The 20189-nt window shown below is 34.4% G+C and overlaps 1 protein-coding gene across 5 annotated transcripts in view; it reads left to right on the forward strand.

Moving 5' to 3' along the window:
* The window catches only part of LOC136036222 (integrator complex subunit 15-like), a 46208-nt gene extending 34323 nt beyond the window's left edge, over window positions 1-11885 (forward strand). For 4 of the 5 annotated variants that reach the window (XM_065718316.1, XM_065718317.1, XM_065718320.1 and 1 more), the window contains 3 exons: window positions 2111-2310; window positions 5774-5902; window positions 11776-11885. In XM_065718316.1, coding sequence (XP_065574388.1) covers window positions 2111-2310; window positions 5774-5902; window positions 11776-11849 — 403 coding nt within the window. In that variant the 3' untranslated portion in view covers window positions 11850-11885. Of the gene's footprint in view, window positions 1-2110; window positions 2311-5773; window positions 5903-11232; window positions 11502-11775 lie in introns of those variants that run through there. The other variant, XM_065718319.1, reaches the window with a different exon arrangement.
* Window positions 11886-20189: the final 8304 nt, after the last annotated feature.

Raw genomic sequence — 20189 nt, forward strand, 5'->3', positions numbered from 1 at the left:
TACAGAATTAATATGAAAAAAAATTAAACCTGTACAAAAGAGTCTTTAAAAGCGGGGGGTTTGCCTCTCCTAATAGTCTTCTTATAGTCCTAAAAAAACGTACGGAAATAATATGAAAAAAACTTCGTTTTCGTAAAGAGTTAAAGAGGCTGCGTCCCAAAGTCGAACCTTAAAACGTACAGGAATTAGAAGAGGCAGTTGGGGGGCTGCCGCCCCCCAAACCCCCAGCTTTTAAAGACTCTTTTGTACAGGTTTTTTGTTGTGGGGGGGACTTCATTGTTACTAATTACTAGTTTCGGCGCAATGGTTCTCCTGTCCTCTTGTGTTTAACATTTTTCGAAGTTATTCCATTATTCATTCATTTCAATTTTTTGTTAATTAAAAGAGGGCCTTTCCGAAGCCAAGAGTGGGGGGTTAGCAAAAAAAACAAAAAAACCTGTACAAAAGAGTCTTTAAAAGCTGGGGGTTTGGGGGCGGCAGCCCCCCAACTGCCTCTCCTAATTCCTGTACGTTTTAAGGTTCGACTTTGGGACGCAGCCTCTTTAACTCTTTAAGAAAACGAAGTTTTTTTCATATTATTTTCTAAAATAGGGCAGATTTTCTCAGGCTCGTAACTTTTGATGGGTAAGACTAAACTTGGTGAAACTTATATATTTAAAATCAGCATTAAAATGCAATTCTTTTGATGTAACTATTGGTATCAAAATTCCGTTTTTTAGAGTTTTGGTTACTATTGAACCGGGTCGCTCCTTACTACAGTTCGTTACCACGAACTATTTGAAATCATGAGTTGTTGTTTCATTTGACCAGAAAAAAAAAATTATTGACTCAAACGCAAAGATTGGTAAAATATTTTTTTTTTTATTTTTTTTTTAATTTCTGAACACCGAAACCCTGCTAGCAAAACTAAAATCCTTATCTAAGACCTTAGACTTAAACTTAGAATATATAGCATTATTTTTAATATAATTTGGTGGCCGCAAAGAAAGAAAAAACATTGCACAATAGGTTTCATAGGATCTTTTCTAACTTAAGGTCTTGGGTTGGTATTTTAGTTTTAGCAGTAGAATAGGGGTTTCCATGTTCCGAATGTCAGAAAATACAAAAACAATATTGCAAAGCGTCATGTTGGAGTGAATAGGAATTTTATCTAATTTTTCCAAGGTTGCTTCGAAACCTCTTTTCTGCTCCTAAAACCAAAATGCCAACCAAAGACCTTACTTTTGTGAAAAGCCCAATAAGACCGTTTTATGCAATGTTTTTTCTTTCTTTATGGTCACACAATTATATAAACTAACTCTATTCTAATTTTATTAAGAAAGAAGGTTGAAGAATTGAAGATTCCCTCTGTATCGACTGACGATACTCAAGGGTAATAAAAAGTTCGGTTTTGTTACATGATTTATAGTTCATCTTAACTTCTAAACGATGGCGGACTATTAAACAAGGAACTGTATTAACAATAATGATAAAGAAGTGGCTTTTAAGAAATAGTTGGGGTAGTTATATAGTATGGTATTCCCAAGTGAGGCCGGAAAAGATTATTGGAAAATAATCGGTCTAGGCTTTTTTCTAACCATCCAGACATAGCCCTGGGTAAGGGAAGGGGGGAGGGTACATAGTTTGGCCCCACCCCAGGAGGTAAACCACTTTTCACTCATTTCTTTGGTAAAAAAAATTTGTAATTTTTGCAAAAACTAGTACAAATAATTACCTTAAAGATTTGACTGTACCAATTAGAAGTCCAGTTAGAAGAATTCTGTAAACTTTCTATTAGTCAAGCTTATTTACCCCCCTCTTCTCCTTTCTGATTGAAAATTGAAAAAAAAATCCCCCCCTAAATTTTGAGAAACATATTTTTGCTGCTCTCCCCTCCCCTTAATTTTCACGATTTATTGCCACTGATTTTTTGTGTAGAGTATCGAAAATTTTCGATGTTTTATAATAGGATTTAACCTGTCTTTTTGTATTAAACTGGAATCTGCTCAATTACGCCTATTTTAAATTCTCAAATATTTTGTTCCATTGAGTTGTTCTATTTCCTTTGTAAAAGGTCTTTAGTGTGCACTAGGGTTTATTTTCGGCATGGCTTAAAATATTAATTTCATAGATGGTGCGTTGAAATTCCTCTACTCCGCCTATTGTGTCAAATTCGAGATAAAGAAGAAGATGAAATTCATGCAACAGAAGATTTGGAATCAAAACTTTTGCTCGGTCTTTTAGAATCAATGAATGAAAAACCTAATCTAGAGCATCGATTACAGCAACCCGAAGTTGTATCACCTAGACAGATGTGTATCCTTATCAAAGGTAATCTAGCACATAAGTATAAGAAAAGAGTGGTTTCAATAGTAAACCTTTTCTCGCTAAAAAGAATTTCTTAAGTGCAGCTTTAATTATAAGGGCAATAAAAAATGGTCACCATGAGCGGATCTTCGGCTTTTTGCAGTTTTTGGAATGCGCCTTCAACCCAAAACTATGAGATAATACAAAGACATTATCTTGAGTAGATTTATTCCCTCTTAAGTTTTTTCTTTAAACCAACTTTAATTCAAAACTGTCAGCCATTATAAAGGCGCCAGTAGATCAATTCCCACCTATATTTTTTCCTTATTTCAGCTTTACCTGAAAATTATTGGCCAAAAAATATACATAAAGGTGTTATCTTGAGCGGATCTAATATCTCTTAATTTTTTTTTGTTAAAGCAGCTTTAGCTTAAAATAAATATAGACAACAAACCAATATTATTATGCATTATCGCCCCAGCAACAATTATTAAATGGGGTATTGGGAGATTCTCCCTAACGTCCCATGATCCAAGTGATATGAGAGGAAATGAAGCTTGGTCATGATTGTGGCAAAAAAGTGATAATAATTCAAATGCTTCAGAGTTTGGCTTGGGTGTTTAAATGAGTTCATTACCTCTTGTCATCGAGATGGACACTTGCGGAGAAAAGGTTCATTAAAGAGGGATAAATAACAAAGGCGATAAGTAACTGCTGAAGGCTTGTGGTAAAATTTCATCAAAAAGGGATAACTAACGAATCGACACGAAAGTGATTAAGACCAATAGAGTGAAGAGGGGAAAAAAAAATGCTACGATTAACAGCGTTGGCGTCATTTAGCCAGTCTTTGATTCTATGCTTTCCATGCCTTATCCGACTGCCCACGGCTTCAAGTTCTCTGTGGACCTCCATTAATTTTTTTTTTTTTTTGGCTACCTTTTTTTCTTTTTTTTTTTACAAGGGAAGTAGTTCGCACATTGCATATCTGTGTGTTCCCCTGAGGTCGACGCAACATATGGCTAAGGAAGTTTAGTATGCTTATTATATAGATTTATTGTCAGTAAAGGGGATAAATCTGCACCTGAAAACTATAGGAACCTTACTTTAATTATGCTGTTGCGAGGCTTTTACCTGCAAACGTGAGAACTTTTGGGGTAAATATAATTGATAATATCTTACACGACTTTGATCTGTGTTCGGATATCGCTTTGTTTTGTGATGAGTTGTTAGCAGTAGTCTTAGTAGTATATTGGCTAGTATACTGATCTATACAAATGCTACTACTACCTAGTAAAAACTCATTGCAGCCCGGCTGACACAGCTATACTCGCTTCTCTTTCTTCCCAGTTTACTAAGCTTCACCCTTTACCCCTTCTCTGGAGCTCGAATTTATTTGAAGTATTTTCTTATGTCATCTTCATTCTAATCCAGGAAACGACCTGCTTTTGTTTGACTAAGGATGGCCGAAAAGCATAATATTGAGCAGTTTATCGTCACTTATTCATAAAACATAGCCTGCTTATCTTAACCGTTCGTTCATTATTTTCTTATATATGATGAACCACCATCATTGTCGTGACTTCAAATAGTCTAATCTTAGTTTGTTGACCTATCTTCCTAGGCTCCATTCAGGTTTAGCAAAAAGTAACTAAAAGTCAAGAAAATATAACTCACGTTTCCAGCTGACGTTTTATACTAGCTGGAACAACAGAAAAATTACTTAGAGTTTACTTTTTTAGTTACTTTTACTAAAGATATTTAATAAGTATCTTTATAGAAGTAACTGTGGATCATTATCATCATTGCTATTAAAATCAGTTCGAAAAATATTGAAACTATTATTTTAATGAAAGTGTAATAAATACAATTGAAACTTATGAAGATTATACCCTTACAAACTCAATAAGTCAGTAGTTACTTCACAACCGTTCCTGGTGGATGTCACTTCAGATAAATTTTATAGCTAAAGCAAAGTTACTACGGTTTGCAACCTGGAATACAGCCTTATTCTTGCAACTTTTTTTTAATGTGAAAACATACCCTACGGCAACGGTCTTCTACTTTTCACATCTTCGTTGCATCCCCCAGTTATTACTAAAATGCTACCTAGATAAGTGAAGCTATCCACTTGATTGATTTTGTCATTGCCTAACATCACCTCTTTATCTTCAGTTATTTCTAACCTAGGTGACTTAATGTTCTTTACATTAATTTTAACAAAATTGCAACGTAAAATATTTTATATTAAATTAAAATTAATACACTAAATTCAGAACGATTTTCCGTTAAACAAAATCTAATACAGTACTGTGTCATTTACTTTCCAGGGGAGGCTCCACACATCAAGGAGGAATGTACTAGTGGTACCATTAATGGTACTACTAATCTTTCCTACTTTCTTTACTGATTTATCCCATATTGCAGTAAACTTTTACTTTTTTCAAGTGAATTTTGTATTGTAACAGCAGTTGGTAATGTCGAGATCACCCTATGGCTAGGATCCCGGTTGTAACCAGCTTCGAATCCTTGCCAGGGCAGCAAGTATTTTCATGGGTAGGGGATCGATAATTTTCTGGAGATCAAGGTCCGTTGTAGTCGAGGAAATGTCGTTAATCAATAAGAAAAGAAATCAGCATTTTTAACCTTGGCCACCCCCCAATTTCAGTGCTGATCAAGTCAAATGTTTTGAAGGCTTATGACTTCTTAGTTATATTTCATCTCTTTTTTCACTAAGTTTATATTTTCATGCTTCTTCCTGCGACTAATTTTCGATTTCCAGTGTGTCCTTTGTACGAGTTTTCGCGGGAAATTTTTCCGAAATAGGGGAAAACAAACGATTATTAAGAAGACTATTGGATAAAAAAGTGTTCGCGGGAGAGGATAGCACTTCTCCCATGTGTACCTCTTACCCCTAAGAGCTTCTCCGATTCTTTTTAGACAATCGCTGATTTTTATTTTATTTTCCCCTTTATATTTCCAATTAATCATGTTATATATAATTTTTTTTATTCAAAGTTCATTCTTAACGAAAATGTTTTTTTTCTTTCCCCAGAGTCAGGATTCTTGGGGCCCTTGTCAGGAGTAACCCAAACTCCACATCTTTGTAAATTGAATTACTTTATTTTAAGAAACGAACCATTTCCCCTTAAAAATTGCATATTTCCTCCAACGCCTTATACCAATTGAAATTTTAATGTTGTCGCTCAGTGCTCCATTGAGAGTAAATGTATATCACCTAGAAGATTTCTCGCTTTTTTCCTCCTATGGCCTTGGAATATTAAAGAAATGTATACACGTTTCCTTCTTCAACAAGCTTATTGACTTTTTTTTGGGGAGGGGCTATTTCATTTTTTTCAAAAAAAAATGTTTCCTTAGTCTCATGAATGTTTGGTTTCTTAAATAAGACCTGTAAGACTTGGTTGATACATCGCACGTTTGTAATTTCTTGTATATTCAAGAGTAAAATCTTTACATATTGAAATTATAGGTGTCGCTGAAAGCTTTTCTGAAATCCCTGCAGAATATCATACGCATAAGCTAGCACAAACAAGTTTGGATAGATTAGGTCAAGCTCTGCAGATTGCCCTAGCCTCTGGCTGCCTCTATGGGAATACACGTAAGTACTAAATTTATTTATACCCTTAATACCATACTATCAGTACCTGTAGTACCCAAATACCTGCGAGTTTACCTTAGAAAAGCGGAAAAAAAATATTAGATCTCCAATGGGCAGCTAGTACACACTTGGCTCTTTCAGGAAGCCTGGAATATGTGACAAATTTGTTTGTTAATGTTTAGTTTTTCTAGACGTATAAATTACTGTAGGTACGCACCAAGCAAGGAATGCTTTTCAGTAATTTTAATATTAGATTTCACAGCAATTAAGTTTTCATATTAGACGAATCGACTATGTACTTTATCTTGAAATTGCTGCTTATTTTTGTGATAAAAGACTCTTGCTTTCCGTCCGTAAAAAAGACGCATGGAAATTAATCGGTTTTTTTTTTATTATTATTTTTTTTTTTTTGAATAGTAATGCAAGGTCTTTGATACATTTTTATAAATGTAAAAGTAAATGTATATTATATATTGGGTCACTTCCAAACTTATTTAATCAATAAGTCCATAAGAATAATTTTAATAATTTCAGTATCACCTTAAATTACCAAGGACATCAAAATAAACCATTTCTGGCCCCCGGGACCTTGCTTGGTGTGTTCATAACCGATGGCCTCGATTATTTAACATATTTCTTCTGATTGTTTCAAAGTTACAAAGTTTTTAAGGCCGCGTCACATTTTTGTCATTACTGTCACGATTGACCGTGATAATGCATAACACTAATTGCTCAAATTTGACAGCTTTTTGACTAAAAAAAAAAATCAAACATTCTCATAACTTTAAAAAAAAGCTAAAGCTTCTTAATCTGTTGTCTGCTATTTGTTTAGCTCTTCTTTTTGGGTGATCTATCACCGGTATTACTTTTTTAAATTTTGGGTCTATTTCTATCATGTATGTGGAGGTATTTTTCATTGAAAATTGAATTTCTAATTTTTACTAATTTATTATATATATATATATATATATATATATATATATGTATATATATATATATGTACATATATACATATATATTTACTAGCTGTTGGGGTGGCGCTTCGCGCCACCCCAACACCTAGTTGGTGGGGGCGCTTCGCGCCCCCCCCAAGCCCCCCCGCGCGCGTAAGTCGTTACGCGCCATATTAGTTACGCGCCATTGTAGTTGTGTCCCTATGTCCCACCTGTGAATATAGATAGATATATATATATATATATATATATATATATATATATATATATATATATATATATATGTTTTTAACTACGTAAAACTTGCGAATATACAACATTCTTTGCTGTCCCATTGTCTGTGCATATAAATAGATTGTCAGGTTTACCGACTCTTGAACATGCAACATATAATGGTCCATGGGAAAACAATCCGTATTCAGATCTATACCTCATGATTCTAATGATTGCCCTTGAGCTTTGTTGATGGTGATTGCTAATCGACCATTCCCTGAGTCGCCATCGTCATTTATATATCCCCCTGTGCACCCCGGCGTCCCCTTTGTAGTTATGTCCCTGTGTCCCGGTCGTCATTTATATTCCCTGTGTCCCGGTCGTCATTTGTGTCCCGGTGTTCCAGTCTGTGATTTCTCTTTGAGTGTCCCGGGCGTCATTTATATTCCTTGTGTCCCGGTCGTCATTTATATCCCCCTGTGCCCCCCGGCGTCCCCATTGTAGTTGTGTCCCTGTGTCCCGGTCGTCATTTATATTCCCTGTGTCCCGGTCGTCATTTGTATCCCGGTGTCCCGGTCTGTATATACATTCGTTTTTTAGTTTTGTTTTTCTCCTTTATTTTTTTCCTTTTTTCTTTTTTTTCTTTTTTAGTTTATTTAGATTTTTAGATTTTTTAGTTTTTTTATTAGTTTTTAGTTTTTTTGTAGTTTTTACCATTTTTTTAGTTTTTTTAGTTTTTTTTTTTTACTTATGTCCTGGTCGTCATTTATACTCCCTGTGTCCCAGTCGTCATTTGTGTCTCGGTGCTTTGTTGATTGCTAATTTATATTATATTTATATTTATATTTTTTATATTTATTAATATTTTTTTAGTTTTCTTTTTCTCTTATTTTTCAGTTTTTTCCTTTTTTTTAGTTTTTTCTTTTTTAGTTTTTAGTTTTTTTTTTGTTTTTTACCTTTTTTTAGTTTTTTTAGTTTTTTAGCTTTTTTAGTTTTTTTATTAGTTTTTAGTTTTTTTTTAGTTTTTGCCTTTTTTTAGTTTTTTCAGTTTTTTTTAGTTTTTAGTTTTTTACCTTTTTTTAGTTTTTTTTAGTTTTTTAGCTTTTTTAGTTTTTTTTCTTTTTAGTTTTTTTTGTAGTTTTTACCTTTTTTAGTTTTTTTTCTTCTTTTGTATTAGTGTGAAATAATTCAGACGTCATATGCGGACAAACACGACGTCACTCGACAGACAGACAGACAGACATAACCCACAAACAACTTATTTTTATATATATTTATTCATATTTTTTTAGTTTTCTTTTTCTCTTTTATTTTTCAGTTTTTTCCTTTTTTTTAGTTTTTTTCTTTTTTAGTTTTTTTTAGTTTTTTACCTTTTTTAGTTTTTTTAGTTTTTTTAGTTTTTTAGCTTTTTTAGTTTTTTTATTAGTTTTTATTTTTTTTGTAGTTTTTGCCTTTTTTTATTTTTTTCAGTTTTTTTTTAGTTATTAGATTTTTACCTTTTTTTAGTTTTTTTTAGTTTTTTAGCTTTTTTAGTTTTTTTTTCTTTTTAGTTTTTTTTGTAGTTTTTACCTTTTTTAGTTTTTTTCTTCTTTTGTATTAGTGTGAAATAATTCAGACGTCATATGCGGACAAACATGACGTCACCTGATCCACACACAGATCCACACACAGACAACTTATTTTTATATATATAGATATATATATATATATATATATATATATATATATATATATATATATATATATGTATATATATATATATATATATATATATATATATATATATATATAATATAGCCATTTCAAACGATCGCATTTAGTTTTTATTGTTTTTGGTAGTATAGAAAAACTTTATAGTTCTTCTCCCTTCCTATTTTTTGCCGGATTTTGCTGTGTATTTTTGTTTAACTTTTGTGCTGTGTAAGCTTTTTTATAGAATTTAATATATTTTCAATACTAATATTGTAATAAACAATACGTTTATTAAGATTTTATTTTGATATTTACTATAAAGTGTCCCCGGATAGGGGGGGGGGCGACGTGGTCTCTATTTAATAAAAAGACTGAGCTTCGTTGACGCCTTAGCTTAGTAATTTAATTGTTAACTGGAATAAAATATGGCCTTTAGCCAAGGACCGTGGGAAACTGATGTGAACAGCAAATCTAGCGCTCTCGTTAGAAAACAAACCGCTATTCACTGCTTCCTAATAAAATCCCATAATTTTGATGTTTTTTGTTGTTGTTTGTCCCAAGTGCTATAGAAGAAAATAGAAAAATCCAAAAGATGAAGTTTGTCGACTCTCAGCTTCACCCTTGAACATAGAGTCTGGATCGACTCAAGAGTGTCGACGCAAGATTTGACTTTACCAGGCATCAGATCATCTTTCTATATCCAGAAGATTCAAGTATATGAAAAGGAAGTTAGTACAGGCTCATCATCAGAAAACGATTAATTTTAGAAAACACATTCCAAAAAAGTAGCTTTTCAAGAAAAGTAGAGAGATATATTAATACCTAAGACGAGTAGAAGTAAAGCCGTAGTATAATAACTCAAACTTAAGCGATCCAAAACTACTATTAATAGATAAATAAAACCCAAAACGAACAGGAATTCAAACTAACAATCTTGAAAGATACAACAATTATGTCCTGTAGAGGTAATATGATTCCCACAGTTCACTATGAGAAGCCTGTAATTTATGAAATTTGCCCATTATTTACGTATAGTATTTGAGATTGAAAAGTATACTGACATTTTTATTTGGTGGGGGGCGGTCGGAATTTTGCTTGTAATGGATTTCCACAGGGAGAATTTTCCTCGGGAAGGGTAATTTCTTGGGCGAACTTTTCAGGGGAAATGTTACACTGAGGGGATTTTACTGGATTCTCGTCCGAAATTCTTTTTATTTGTCTTACTTTCTCTTTGCCACTCAATTTTGCATGTGAAGATGTTCCAAGGGCAATTTTCAGTGTGTTTAGATTTCCGGGAAAAATTTACACGGGACGGGGGAATTTCTGGAATGATCGCGAAAACGATTAGAAATTAAAGTCTTTTTCAAATGAAAGTATGCTAAGAAGAATTCTTCAGGCTGCATCTATATTACGTTGTGCTATATTTCCATAGAAAAAAAAATTAAAATAAATTTTATTCTAATTTTCAGTTCAGAATCGCTAAGGGAATTTTGATAAGGGATGAATTTAACGTTTTAGGGAATTTTCACGGTAAAGGCTCTCATGAGGGGAGGGAATTTTTCATGGAGGGTGAGCCAGATTTACTGGTATTATTTGAAAAATGATCAGAAATCAAATTAAAAAAAATTCGCTAAAAGTTAGGAGTGACATTAAAACTCATAACAAACAGGAATTGTCCCCCCCCCCCAATTTTTTATCCCCATCCTCAAATACCTTGCTTTTTACGCTAGAGTTTGTTGACGACTGTTTCAACGACTGTTGAAACACAAGGGTCATTTAATTAGAATAGGAAGTTATTTTAAGGTGCCAAAAGTTTCAGCATATAGAGCGAAGTATTGAGAAGGAGGGCAGTCCCTTCACATAGAGAACAATTTCTGTTCGTTTTGAATTTTAATGTTGTTCTTTACTTTTAGTGAATTTTTTTTTATTATTTAATTTCCTTAAGGATCGACTAGGCAGGTCCACTCCTTGGAAATTTATCTCAAGATCTAAAAGCTACATACCTGAGCTTGGGATCTTAGGTAAAGTCTGTTTTAAACCAAAACGATTTTTGAGAATTGAATCCTGAAATATATCTAAATTCTCAGTGTAACTCCTGGACAGGGGTAGAGTCAGAAAAATTTCATACCTGAATGGATTCAAGGATCTGCTTAAAATCTCGAAGATCGTGTTCAAGTCATTGTGGAGGTAGTAATGGATTAGTGAAATTTAGGCTACCCCATAGGTGTTTTTCTCTCCTACCGTTAGTGCAGTCTTTGACCTTCTGGGGGAGGGGGTATGTGTTCGTGAAACTGCCCTATTGATCTGCCCCTAGTCCTAGCATGGATCCCTGCCTGTTCCAAAATCTAGATTTTTCAGGTATAGTAAAATGGTTCCAAATTTACTTAGGCTAAGTGTTATAAATGTAAACAATATACCGTGTGTATGTATAAAAATAGATAAGCAATATATAAATACAAACATAGTTATTAGATTGGCTATAAGCAAGAAGAGAGGGAACAATTAGCAAATCATTGCACATGCTCTGCGTCGGGGAAATCCTCTATTTGATGCCTGGTGATTGTTTGTTTATTAATTAATTTATTTGTTCATTTATTTACGACGAATGTCGAATTTTCCAATGTGCTGGGGAATGTGTTCGAAGTTTTTGCACCTTGTTTAATGTAAGTGTTCCGAAAGTCAATTAAAATTTGTAACATTAAGTGTTCTAAACTAGCATTGTCTGTAATAAAAGGCTTTTTTAAGTTTCCTTTGACTATATTCGTTTCCTTAGACTATATATTCATGGAATCATTATTATTTGAATTAATTAAAATGAAAAATACTTTTTTAAATAAAAAAATAGGTGATCTATATTTGAAAATGTAGCAAACTGTGGGAGGATACCAGGAGAGGGGAGTATCTTTCGTCCATTCTTTTATTGATCTATATAAGTAAACCTTGATTATTTGCGAAAAAGTTTATTCTATAAAATGTGCCTTAACTAAACGATTTTTTTAATTATTCTATTTTCAGATGAGTTGTTCCAAGCTTTGCGTCAGCTTCCACGAAATCGATTACTTCAAATAATAATATATCGCCATACCTAAATGTTGTTACTTTTTAATACAAACCATTCAAGTCTATTTCTGATTTTACGGACCTACTTTAACCTTTATCACAATCAAGCTCCGTCGTGGAGTAAGCCTGGTAGCAGTAAATCTTTCTCCAAGCTAGTTAGATAGGTAGTTTCGACGGTTATTGATTCCAAAGCCCTGTAGTTACAGCTCCGTTAGGATTGTTTACAGCATAGATGGCCAACGCACTGTCCATGGTCCGCTAGTGACCCAACTTAATTTCTGGCTCGGAAGAATTTTAAGCTTCTTCCTAGTACAATCGCCAAAGTAGTGAATATCAGTATATTAAAAAACTACATCATTTAGCCTCCATATACTCAAAAATTAAATATTAAAATCTCAAGAAAAATAAACACGTTATGAAACAGAACCAACTATAGATTTATATAACACTTTTGTCATAAAACAGAAGTTTTATAATTTGAGAAATATTGCTCAATTTTTTTTTTAGCGCTTTTGTTTCAACTAACATATGCGAATCATTATTGATGGAAACGAAACTGCCTAAATCCAAAACACGCTCCATAAGGGATACTTACCCATCAATCGGTGCGCAAGGACCAAATTGAGGTGAATTTACAAAAGATACGTGAAAGGATGGCATATCGCATTAATAAAAGAAAGATTTTAAACGACTTCATTTTATTATGTTTATTTCATATTTCTATACCTGAATTTTCTAATGTTAATGTTATAGTTTCTAGTTTTTGATTGTTATTTTCAAATTTTTAGTTCAGTTTTTTATTGTTAAATAATTTTTGGTTCAGTTTTTTATTTTTTTCAGTCATTATAATCTGCAATCAATCAATGAATATCTTTATTGCCCAAAAAACACACAAGGGTTCAGTATGGAATAGGTAAGAAGACAAAAAAAAACACACAAGGGTTCAGTATGGAGTAGATGAGAAGAAAAAAAAAAGAAAGAAGAAGACACTCATAAAAAAATACTACCAAGAATAGATTCAAGTATTTCTACTAACACAGCAGGATAGAGGCTGTTTCTCCAATCAAGCCTAGAAAAATAGTGACCGCGACGCTACTCAGCCACGGTTAGTGCCTCAGTTAACCCCTAGCCTCACACTAGTCTTTTGTTTCTAGCCCATAGAGGTAAACACAAGAGAAATTTTGCGAAACGAAAACATACGGATCTAATAGTCTTTTTATCAGTAGCCGTAAACACATTCCAAAATGGGGTCATGCGAGGACGCGAAGCATCGAAAAAGCGTTGTAGACACGGGCAAGAATACGCCTGCTGTGGCAAGCTTTACAGCGAACTAATGAGAGATATGGAGAACGCTTGTCGTATTTTACACTACCCCCTATCGGGATACCGAGATACTAAACACAAGCAGATAACTGAATACTCTAATTTCTTAACTGTACGCATCCAACATCACCGACAGATTTGCCGAAAATAAGGACCTCGCTCTTCGAAGCATTAAAATTGAGACTAATTTCGGCCTATTCCCTACCAAGCGCAGAAAAATTCTCCTCAACAGACGACACAGTTCTACTTAGATTTAGGATGCCATCAGCGTAATTGAGTATGGAAAGGTCCCAACCTTTGAAAACAAAACTAGTTCTAGCTTTTTTCTGGGGTGCAACCACACTATTATTATACAATGGTGGCGAAGTTACCCCACTCTGGCGGATTCCTTTGCAAACTCGACTTACGGCTTTACACATTGCGTTACCATGACGAGTAGGTACTTTCACAACAACAAATGCTCTCTCATACAGATTTTTAAATACCCGCACAACCGAACGATTGAGACTTCGCTGCTGCACACTATACAACAAATGGGATTGCACACCAGAATCGAAAGCACGAGAGACATCAGGAGCCGCAAGGATGAGAAAGTCACAACTATTCTTCATATCCATCAGAACGTTGGCAAGTATATAATGCACGTGCTCCCGACTATAGCCTTCCTTAAATCCAAACTGGTATCCGGAGTTGAGCAAGCGTTATTTACGTCCTTAATCACTAGTAACTCCAGCAATTTACGTAGAATAGAAGAAACTGTTATAGGGCTATAGGAACAACATTGCCGGCTATCTTTTTCTGGAACAGGAATAAATGTACCAACACAAAAAAAAAATCGAGTACAATACCAGAATTAAAAATGATTTGGTAAAACAAATGTAGATGCTGTAGTGGCTTATCACTAGCATGTAATAAATGAAAACCACACAATTGATCATAACCACGCGAGAACTTTTTATGAAGGTGAATGATAGCATTATAAATATCAGAGGCCGTAATTAGGAAACCAATATCTGATTCAGTATCAACTAGATTATCCACTAGTAGTGATTCATAGCGAGTTTCTAACAATGGATCAGATGGTGAAAATTCGCTGGTGAAATAGTTGATCCAGTCACTCTCACTTGGAAGCTCTGAATCGACAACTTTTGACTTTTTTCCCTGATGAATCTCCAGATTTCATTTAGGTTAGTTGCGAAACACTCACTCCTGTAGTCAATAATCTCAGCTTCGTGATTGGCAAGACACTTAGCAAAACTACGTTCAGTATATAACCGTATGTCATTAACGGCATCAAATTTCGGCCGGTTGCAATCATTCCATATTTGGTGCAACAACTTCGAAGATTTGTAACTTTGCTGTAAAGACAGTTTTATCGACCAGCAAGGTATTTTGGAACCCAGACGAACTTCACATACAGAAACGGCACAACGCTCAGTATAACGCATTGCGTGTGTGATTTCACTACATTAAATGTTGATTAGAATTTATATATTTTTTTCTCCGACTCGGTGACGACTGAGGATTGTTGCAGCAGTTGGAAAGGGATCTTAGTTTTCTGAAGTGTGGCATCAAGCTCTGCTTTATATACAACAGCATTTATTTTCTTCCAGTCATATTTGTATTCCCACTTCCGTTTCTTTCCATCTTTTTCTAAACAGAACAGTATCAATAACAAAAGAGTTGGAGATTGGTAAATGATTCGATACCGATGTGCTGAAGCCAACATGGCTTGAGCCATTCGCAGTCACGTCGCTCGAGCAGAGCATGAAATCAAGCGAACTCGTCAGTCCGGAGCTATGGATATACGTATACGAACGGTCATTTGGGACAACATACAGATGTGAGTTCGGCTACATGTATCTAGGTAAAAGAACTCAAGATGAATTTGAAACATCTGATGAAGTTGTTGAAGGCCTTTCGCATCCTTCAAGTTATGGGATCCCTTGTAACTTAATGGATCTGTTGGAAGATATAATGCGAGACACAAACAACTAGGCTAAAGGTTATATGAGAATGCGAGAAGTGGAGGATGATGTAAGTCAACGTGCTGTTTCACTGGAACAACAACCTCCAAACATGCATCTCATTTTTACTGTGCTAGGCGGTGCGGATTGGTGACGGTTCAACCCTCTTGCATGTATTAAAGGATGCGTTGTTCTTACTCTTATTGCGGACCATAGTTTTCTGTCAAAGGGAATGGTTGTAAAACACGGCAAAAATGTTGTCAGTTTAAGATACTGACCATCATGCGGAATGTTTTACTTAATCATTGTTTTATCTAGCTAAAACATCAGGATGGACCGTGGATATTCCACTTCGAACACTTTATGCAAGTTCTCCACATGTAACACGGCTTGAATTAGTGCAGTATCGAATCGCTTTTTGACCTGGACATCCCAAAAACCTTTCTCTGCAAGCTGTAACATCCTGTATTACGAGAATTATTGTTGAAGTAGATGATTAATAATCGGTGCTGAGTTAAGTTAAATCCAAATGCCCGTTGTATTTTAGATTAATAAAGATGGAAATTTGTAGCGCCTCTGCGGTTTTACAGTACAATACAATTCAGATACATCTCTATTGGATGATGAACAAACAAAATATCGCCGTCGTTACAACCCAAAGTGGAACAACGTAATAAACAAGAATTATGACCTTGCTATTTATCGAAAAGATTCTAATAATCATCAGGTTACATGTGATAATCGTCATGTCACCACATATAATGCTTATTTATTGAAAGTTGAATATGCTGGCAGGGCATGATTGAGCTTGAATAAAGATTGTCAAAAATCAACAGTGTTTGGTTTACAATGAAGTAGACACCCTTGTGGAAGGACGATGCATTGCACCAACTGAAGCATGCTGGTAACTATTTGGTCACGATATCCAAAGAAAGTAATGTAATCCAACGTTTGAGTACTCATTTACCTGGACCTGGGCAATGGCATATGCAAGATATAAACCAAGTCCAAGAAGATTTGGTAGATGTTGGGAAATAATACTCAAAGTTAGAAGCGTATTTTCGACATAACCAGGCGTTGAAACAAATCCAAGCAAACCTGAAATTATACTATTGTTGGGAAATGCCCGAAAATGTAAATGGAATGGGAAAACGAGTACATGGCAACCATGAATCCGTTGATTAAGAGTCATTTGTCGAATTGTACAACGTAAACGGTGTAACTCATCGAGAGTGTTTGCATTTGGAGGTACTTCTCTATCATGTGAAGGATACAACAAGTTTTCAAGATGTCCTTACTGTGAATCACACTCGTTATGCGACCTACAAACAAGCATGCCAAGCTCATGACTTTGCATTCGACAATAAACAGTGAATAGATGGCCTAGAAGGATCAGCATTGTCCAAAATGCCTTCTGTAATGCAAATATTCTTCATTCAAATTCTTGTTTTCGGACATCCTGCCGATCCAAAAGGTCTTTCAGAAAGATTTAAAATCAGTTGGGAGAGAATTTTATTCGGAATGCACGACGAAACCTGCTTGTTATATTGTTGCATCCAAGTTAAATATGATAGAAATATAAAGTCGAAATTTTAGTTTTTATGGTATGGACGACGCTCACCACACGAAGATGTCCAAAAACATAGAATTTTTAAATTCTAATCAGTCTGCTGCTACTGGAGAATGTCGAAGAAATATCGGAGAAATATCGGCTTCTGCAAGGAACAAATTTTTAAACTTGTGGACAATATTTTGTAGACTGCTAGTCATCAAAATATTGTCATCCTAAAAATGTTGGAAACATTTTTTTTTCATAGATGACCAGGCGATGCCGATAAAACCTTTGTATATAAATGTTGTATCACATTCTGTGTGGTGAAAATCGCGAAACAAAATCTATGGCTTCTATTGGAATCGCATCAACTCTATTACTTTTTGACAAACAACTTTGTGGACAGTATTTTGTAGACTGCTAGTCATCCTAACAATGTTGGAAACATTTTTTTTTCATAGATGACCAGGCGATACCGATAAAACCTTTGTATATAAATGTTGTTCACATTCTGTGTGGTGAAAATCGCAAAACAAAATGTATGGCTTCTATTGGAATCGCATCAACTCTATTACTTTTTGACAAACAACTTTGTGGACAATATTTTGTAGACTGCTAGTCATCCTAAAAATGTTAGAAACATTTTTTTTTTCATAGATGACCAGGCGATACCGATAAAACCTTTATATATAAATGTTGTATCACATTCGTGTAGTGAAAAATCGCAAAACGAAATGTATGGCGTCTATTGGAATCGCACCAACTCTATTACTTTTTGACAAACAACATATTTGGCTTAAAAGTTCCAGCTTCCTCAGATTCAAGTTCCACCTTAAGACCTGGTTCAAAAAAATCTATAGAATTAGCTCAAGTGGATGTTTTCTTAATTGGCGTAGCACCGATATTACCCAAGTTTGCTTAACAAAATATGGATCAGTCGTTGCTGACCATTGAAAATCCTATAAAATCGAACTGCGTGTTGATATGATTTTCAGCGGTAATTCAATTAAGGAAGTATTTAGAAATTGTCTGGTAAACCAAATTTACGATGGAACGAAGGAATCCATTAATTTAGCTTCACTCAACAAAGAAGCAAGTAAAATAAATGCAAAATTTTCGATTACCTCCAGGAGAATGCAAATCTTACAAAAGTTATGATTCTGTAAAGGATAAACAGGAGGGAGGAATTGAATTCACTTTAGATTCCTCAATTAAACTGAGATTTACCACCCCATGAATTAAAAACAAAGAAAAATACAATAACTATGCTTGTGCGTAACACCAAAATGGTACTTATCTACCATTTTCACAATTTATATGTCTGTGAAATAAAAAATTACACAATTGAAAACAAGAAAGTTGAAGCTTGAGGTTTGCAATCTTTCAGCCTGGTTGCAGCAGCAGCAATAACCTAGAAAACAGGAAACTATGGCCCCTAGTGAAAAAATTTTTAAAGTTCGTTTAAAGCACATTTAGTGAAAAAAAAACTTAATTGACGGTGGAAATAGTAAGTACTGGACCGATTCAACCGAACAATGACTTTTTATGTGGAATCTTTTAAAAAAATTCCAATAGAGTCGGGAACAACTCAATCAAGATAAAAACTGCGGTATTGAAATCACCATTGCCGTTAAACTTTTTACTAGAGGCATACAATCTGTAACCTTGAAAAACGCAGAGAATCTTTGAATGGATAGCACTGGTATGTCCCCTTTTGATCGCCATTGCTATTACGCTACTGCACAAAATGAGAAGGATGACTAAGAGCTTAATTATTTTGTTGTCTAATAGGCTGTGCTAATTTTTTAGTTTTTTTTCAGTAAAACTACATCTCGTCACCACTTACAATTGGATATGCCCCCAAGGTGCACTTTTTGTTTGTTCAAAGATTTGTTTCACTCATTACTTGAGTCAGAAAGTTGTTGTTAAAAATTAAAATAAGCACGAACAAGAAAGAAAATAAAAGAATAAATTATTCCTTAAAACCTATGGAAGCAAGTACATAATGTTCTGTTAAACTCTGTATGGCTTTCAAACTTTTGTAAGTCTTGGAACTCTTGAATTCCTCATGGAATAAGTTTTTTATTTTTCTAGCTCTAATTATTTCATGAAGAGAATCTAATTTGAAGCATTTTTCTCTCCTCTTCGTTTTATTTTTAATCAAACTTGGCAAGTTTAGCTTAAAAGTATCTTAAAAGACTTGAAAACAAGTGGCAGACAGCGTGGTGGTAGACGTGTAATACTTGTGCAATGCTTGCTTTTCATTTAAATTACTGTAATGCCTCTTAGTATAATCTTTTGTTATTTTATTTAATTGCTCTTATTTCGTTTTCAAACAGTTCGTGGTAACGAACTGTAGTAAGGAGCGACCCGGCTCAATAGTAACCAAAACTCTAAAAAACGGAATTTTGATACCAATAGCTACATCAAAAGAATCGCATTTTAAATATATAAGTTTCATCAAGTTTAATCTTACCCGTCAAAAGTTACGAGCCTGAGAAAATTTACCCTATTTTAGAAAATAGGGGGGAACCCCCTAAGAGTCATATAATCTTAACGAAAATCACACCATCAGATTCAGCGTATAAGAGAACTCTATTGTAGAAGTTTCAAGCTCCTATCTACAAAAATGGTGGAATTTTGTATTTTTTGCCAGAATGCAGATCACAGATGCGTGTTTTTTTGGTTTTTTTTTTCCAGGGGTGATCGTATCGACCCAGTGGTCCTAGAATGTTGCGAGAGGGCTCATTCTAAAGAAAATGAAAAGTTCTAGTGCCCTTTTTAGTGGCTCAAAAATTGGAGGGCACATAGGCCACCTCCCACGCTAATTATTTTCCCAAACTCACCGAATCAAAATTTTGAGATAACCATTTTATTCAGCATAGTCAAAAAACCTTATAACTATGTCTTGGGGGACAACTTACTCCCCCACAGTCCCCGTGGGAGGGGCTACAAGTTACAAACTTTGACCAGTACTTACATATAGTAATGGTTATTGGGAAGTGTACAGACGTTTTCAGGGGAATTTTTTGGTTTGGGGGAGACGTTGAGAAGAGGGGGATATGTTGGGGGAACTTTCCATGGGGGAGAAAATTTCCATAAAGGGAGAGCAGGATTTTCTAGCATCATTAAAAAAAAAAACACTGAAAAAATAAATATGAAAAAGTTTTTTCAGAGGAAAGTAAGGAGAAGCATTAAAACTTAAAATGAACAGAAATTATTACGCATATGAGGGGTTCACCTCCTTTTAATACCTCGCTCTTTGCGCTAAAGTATTTTTAGTAATTTCAACTTTTTATTCTACGGCCTTTGTGATTCGGGTGTTATTCTTAAGGAAGTGGGACAAAATTTAAGCTTTAGTTTAAAGAGCGAGGTACTGACGAAGAGTGAATCCCTTCATATATGTAATAAAAACATGCGAATACAGAAGTTCGATACGTAAGCTAATTTGTCAGTTAAGTATATCTTTTACTAATAAAAACGTTCGTAAAAAATTAAAAGTTCTAGTTGTCTTTTTAAGTAACCGA

Source organism: Artemia franciscana, chromosome 15 (genome assembly GCF_032884065.1).
Source record: "Artemia franciscana chromosome 15, ASM3288406v1, whole genome shotgun sequence".
Taxonomy (NCBI): domain Eukaryota; kingdom Metazoa; phylum Arthropoda; class Branchiopoda; order Anostraca; family Artemiidae; genus Artemia; species Artemia franciscana.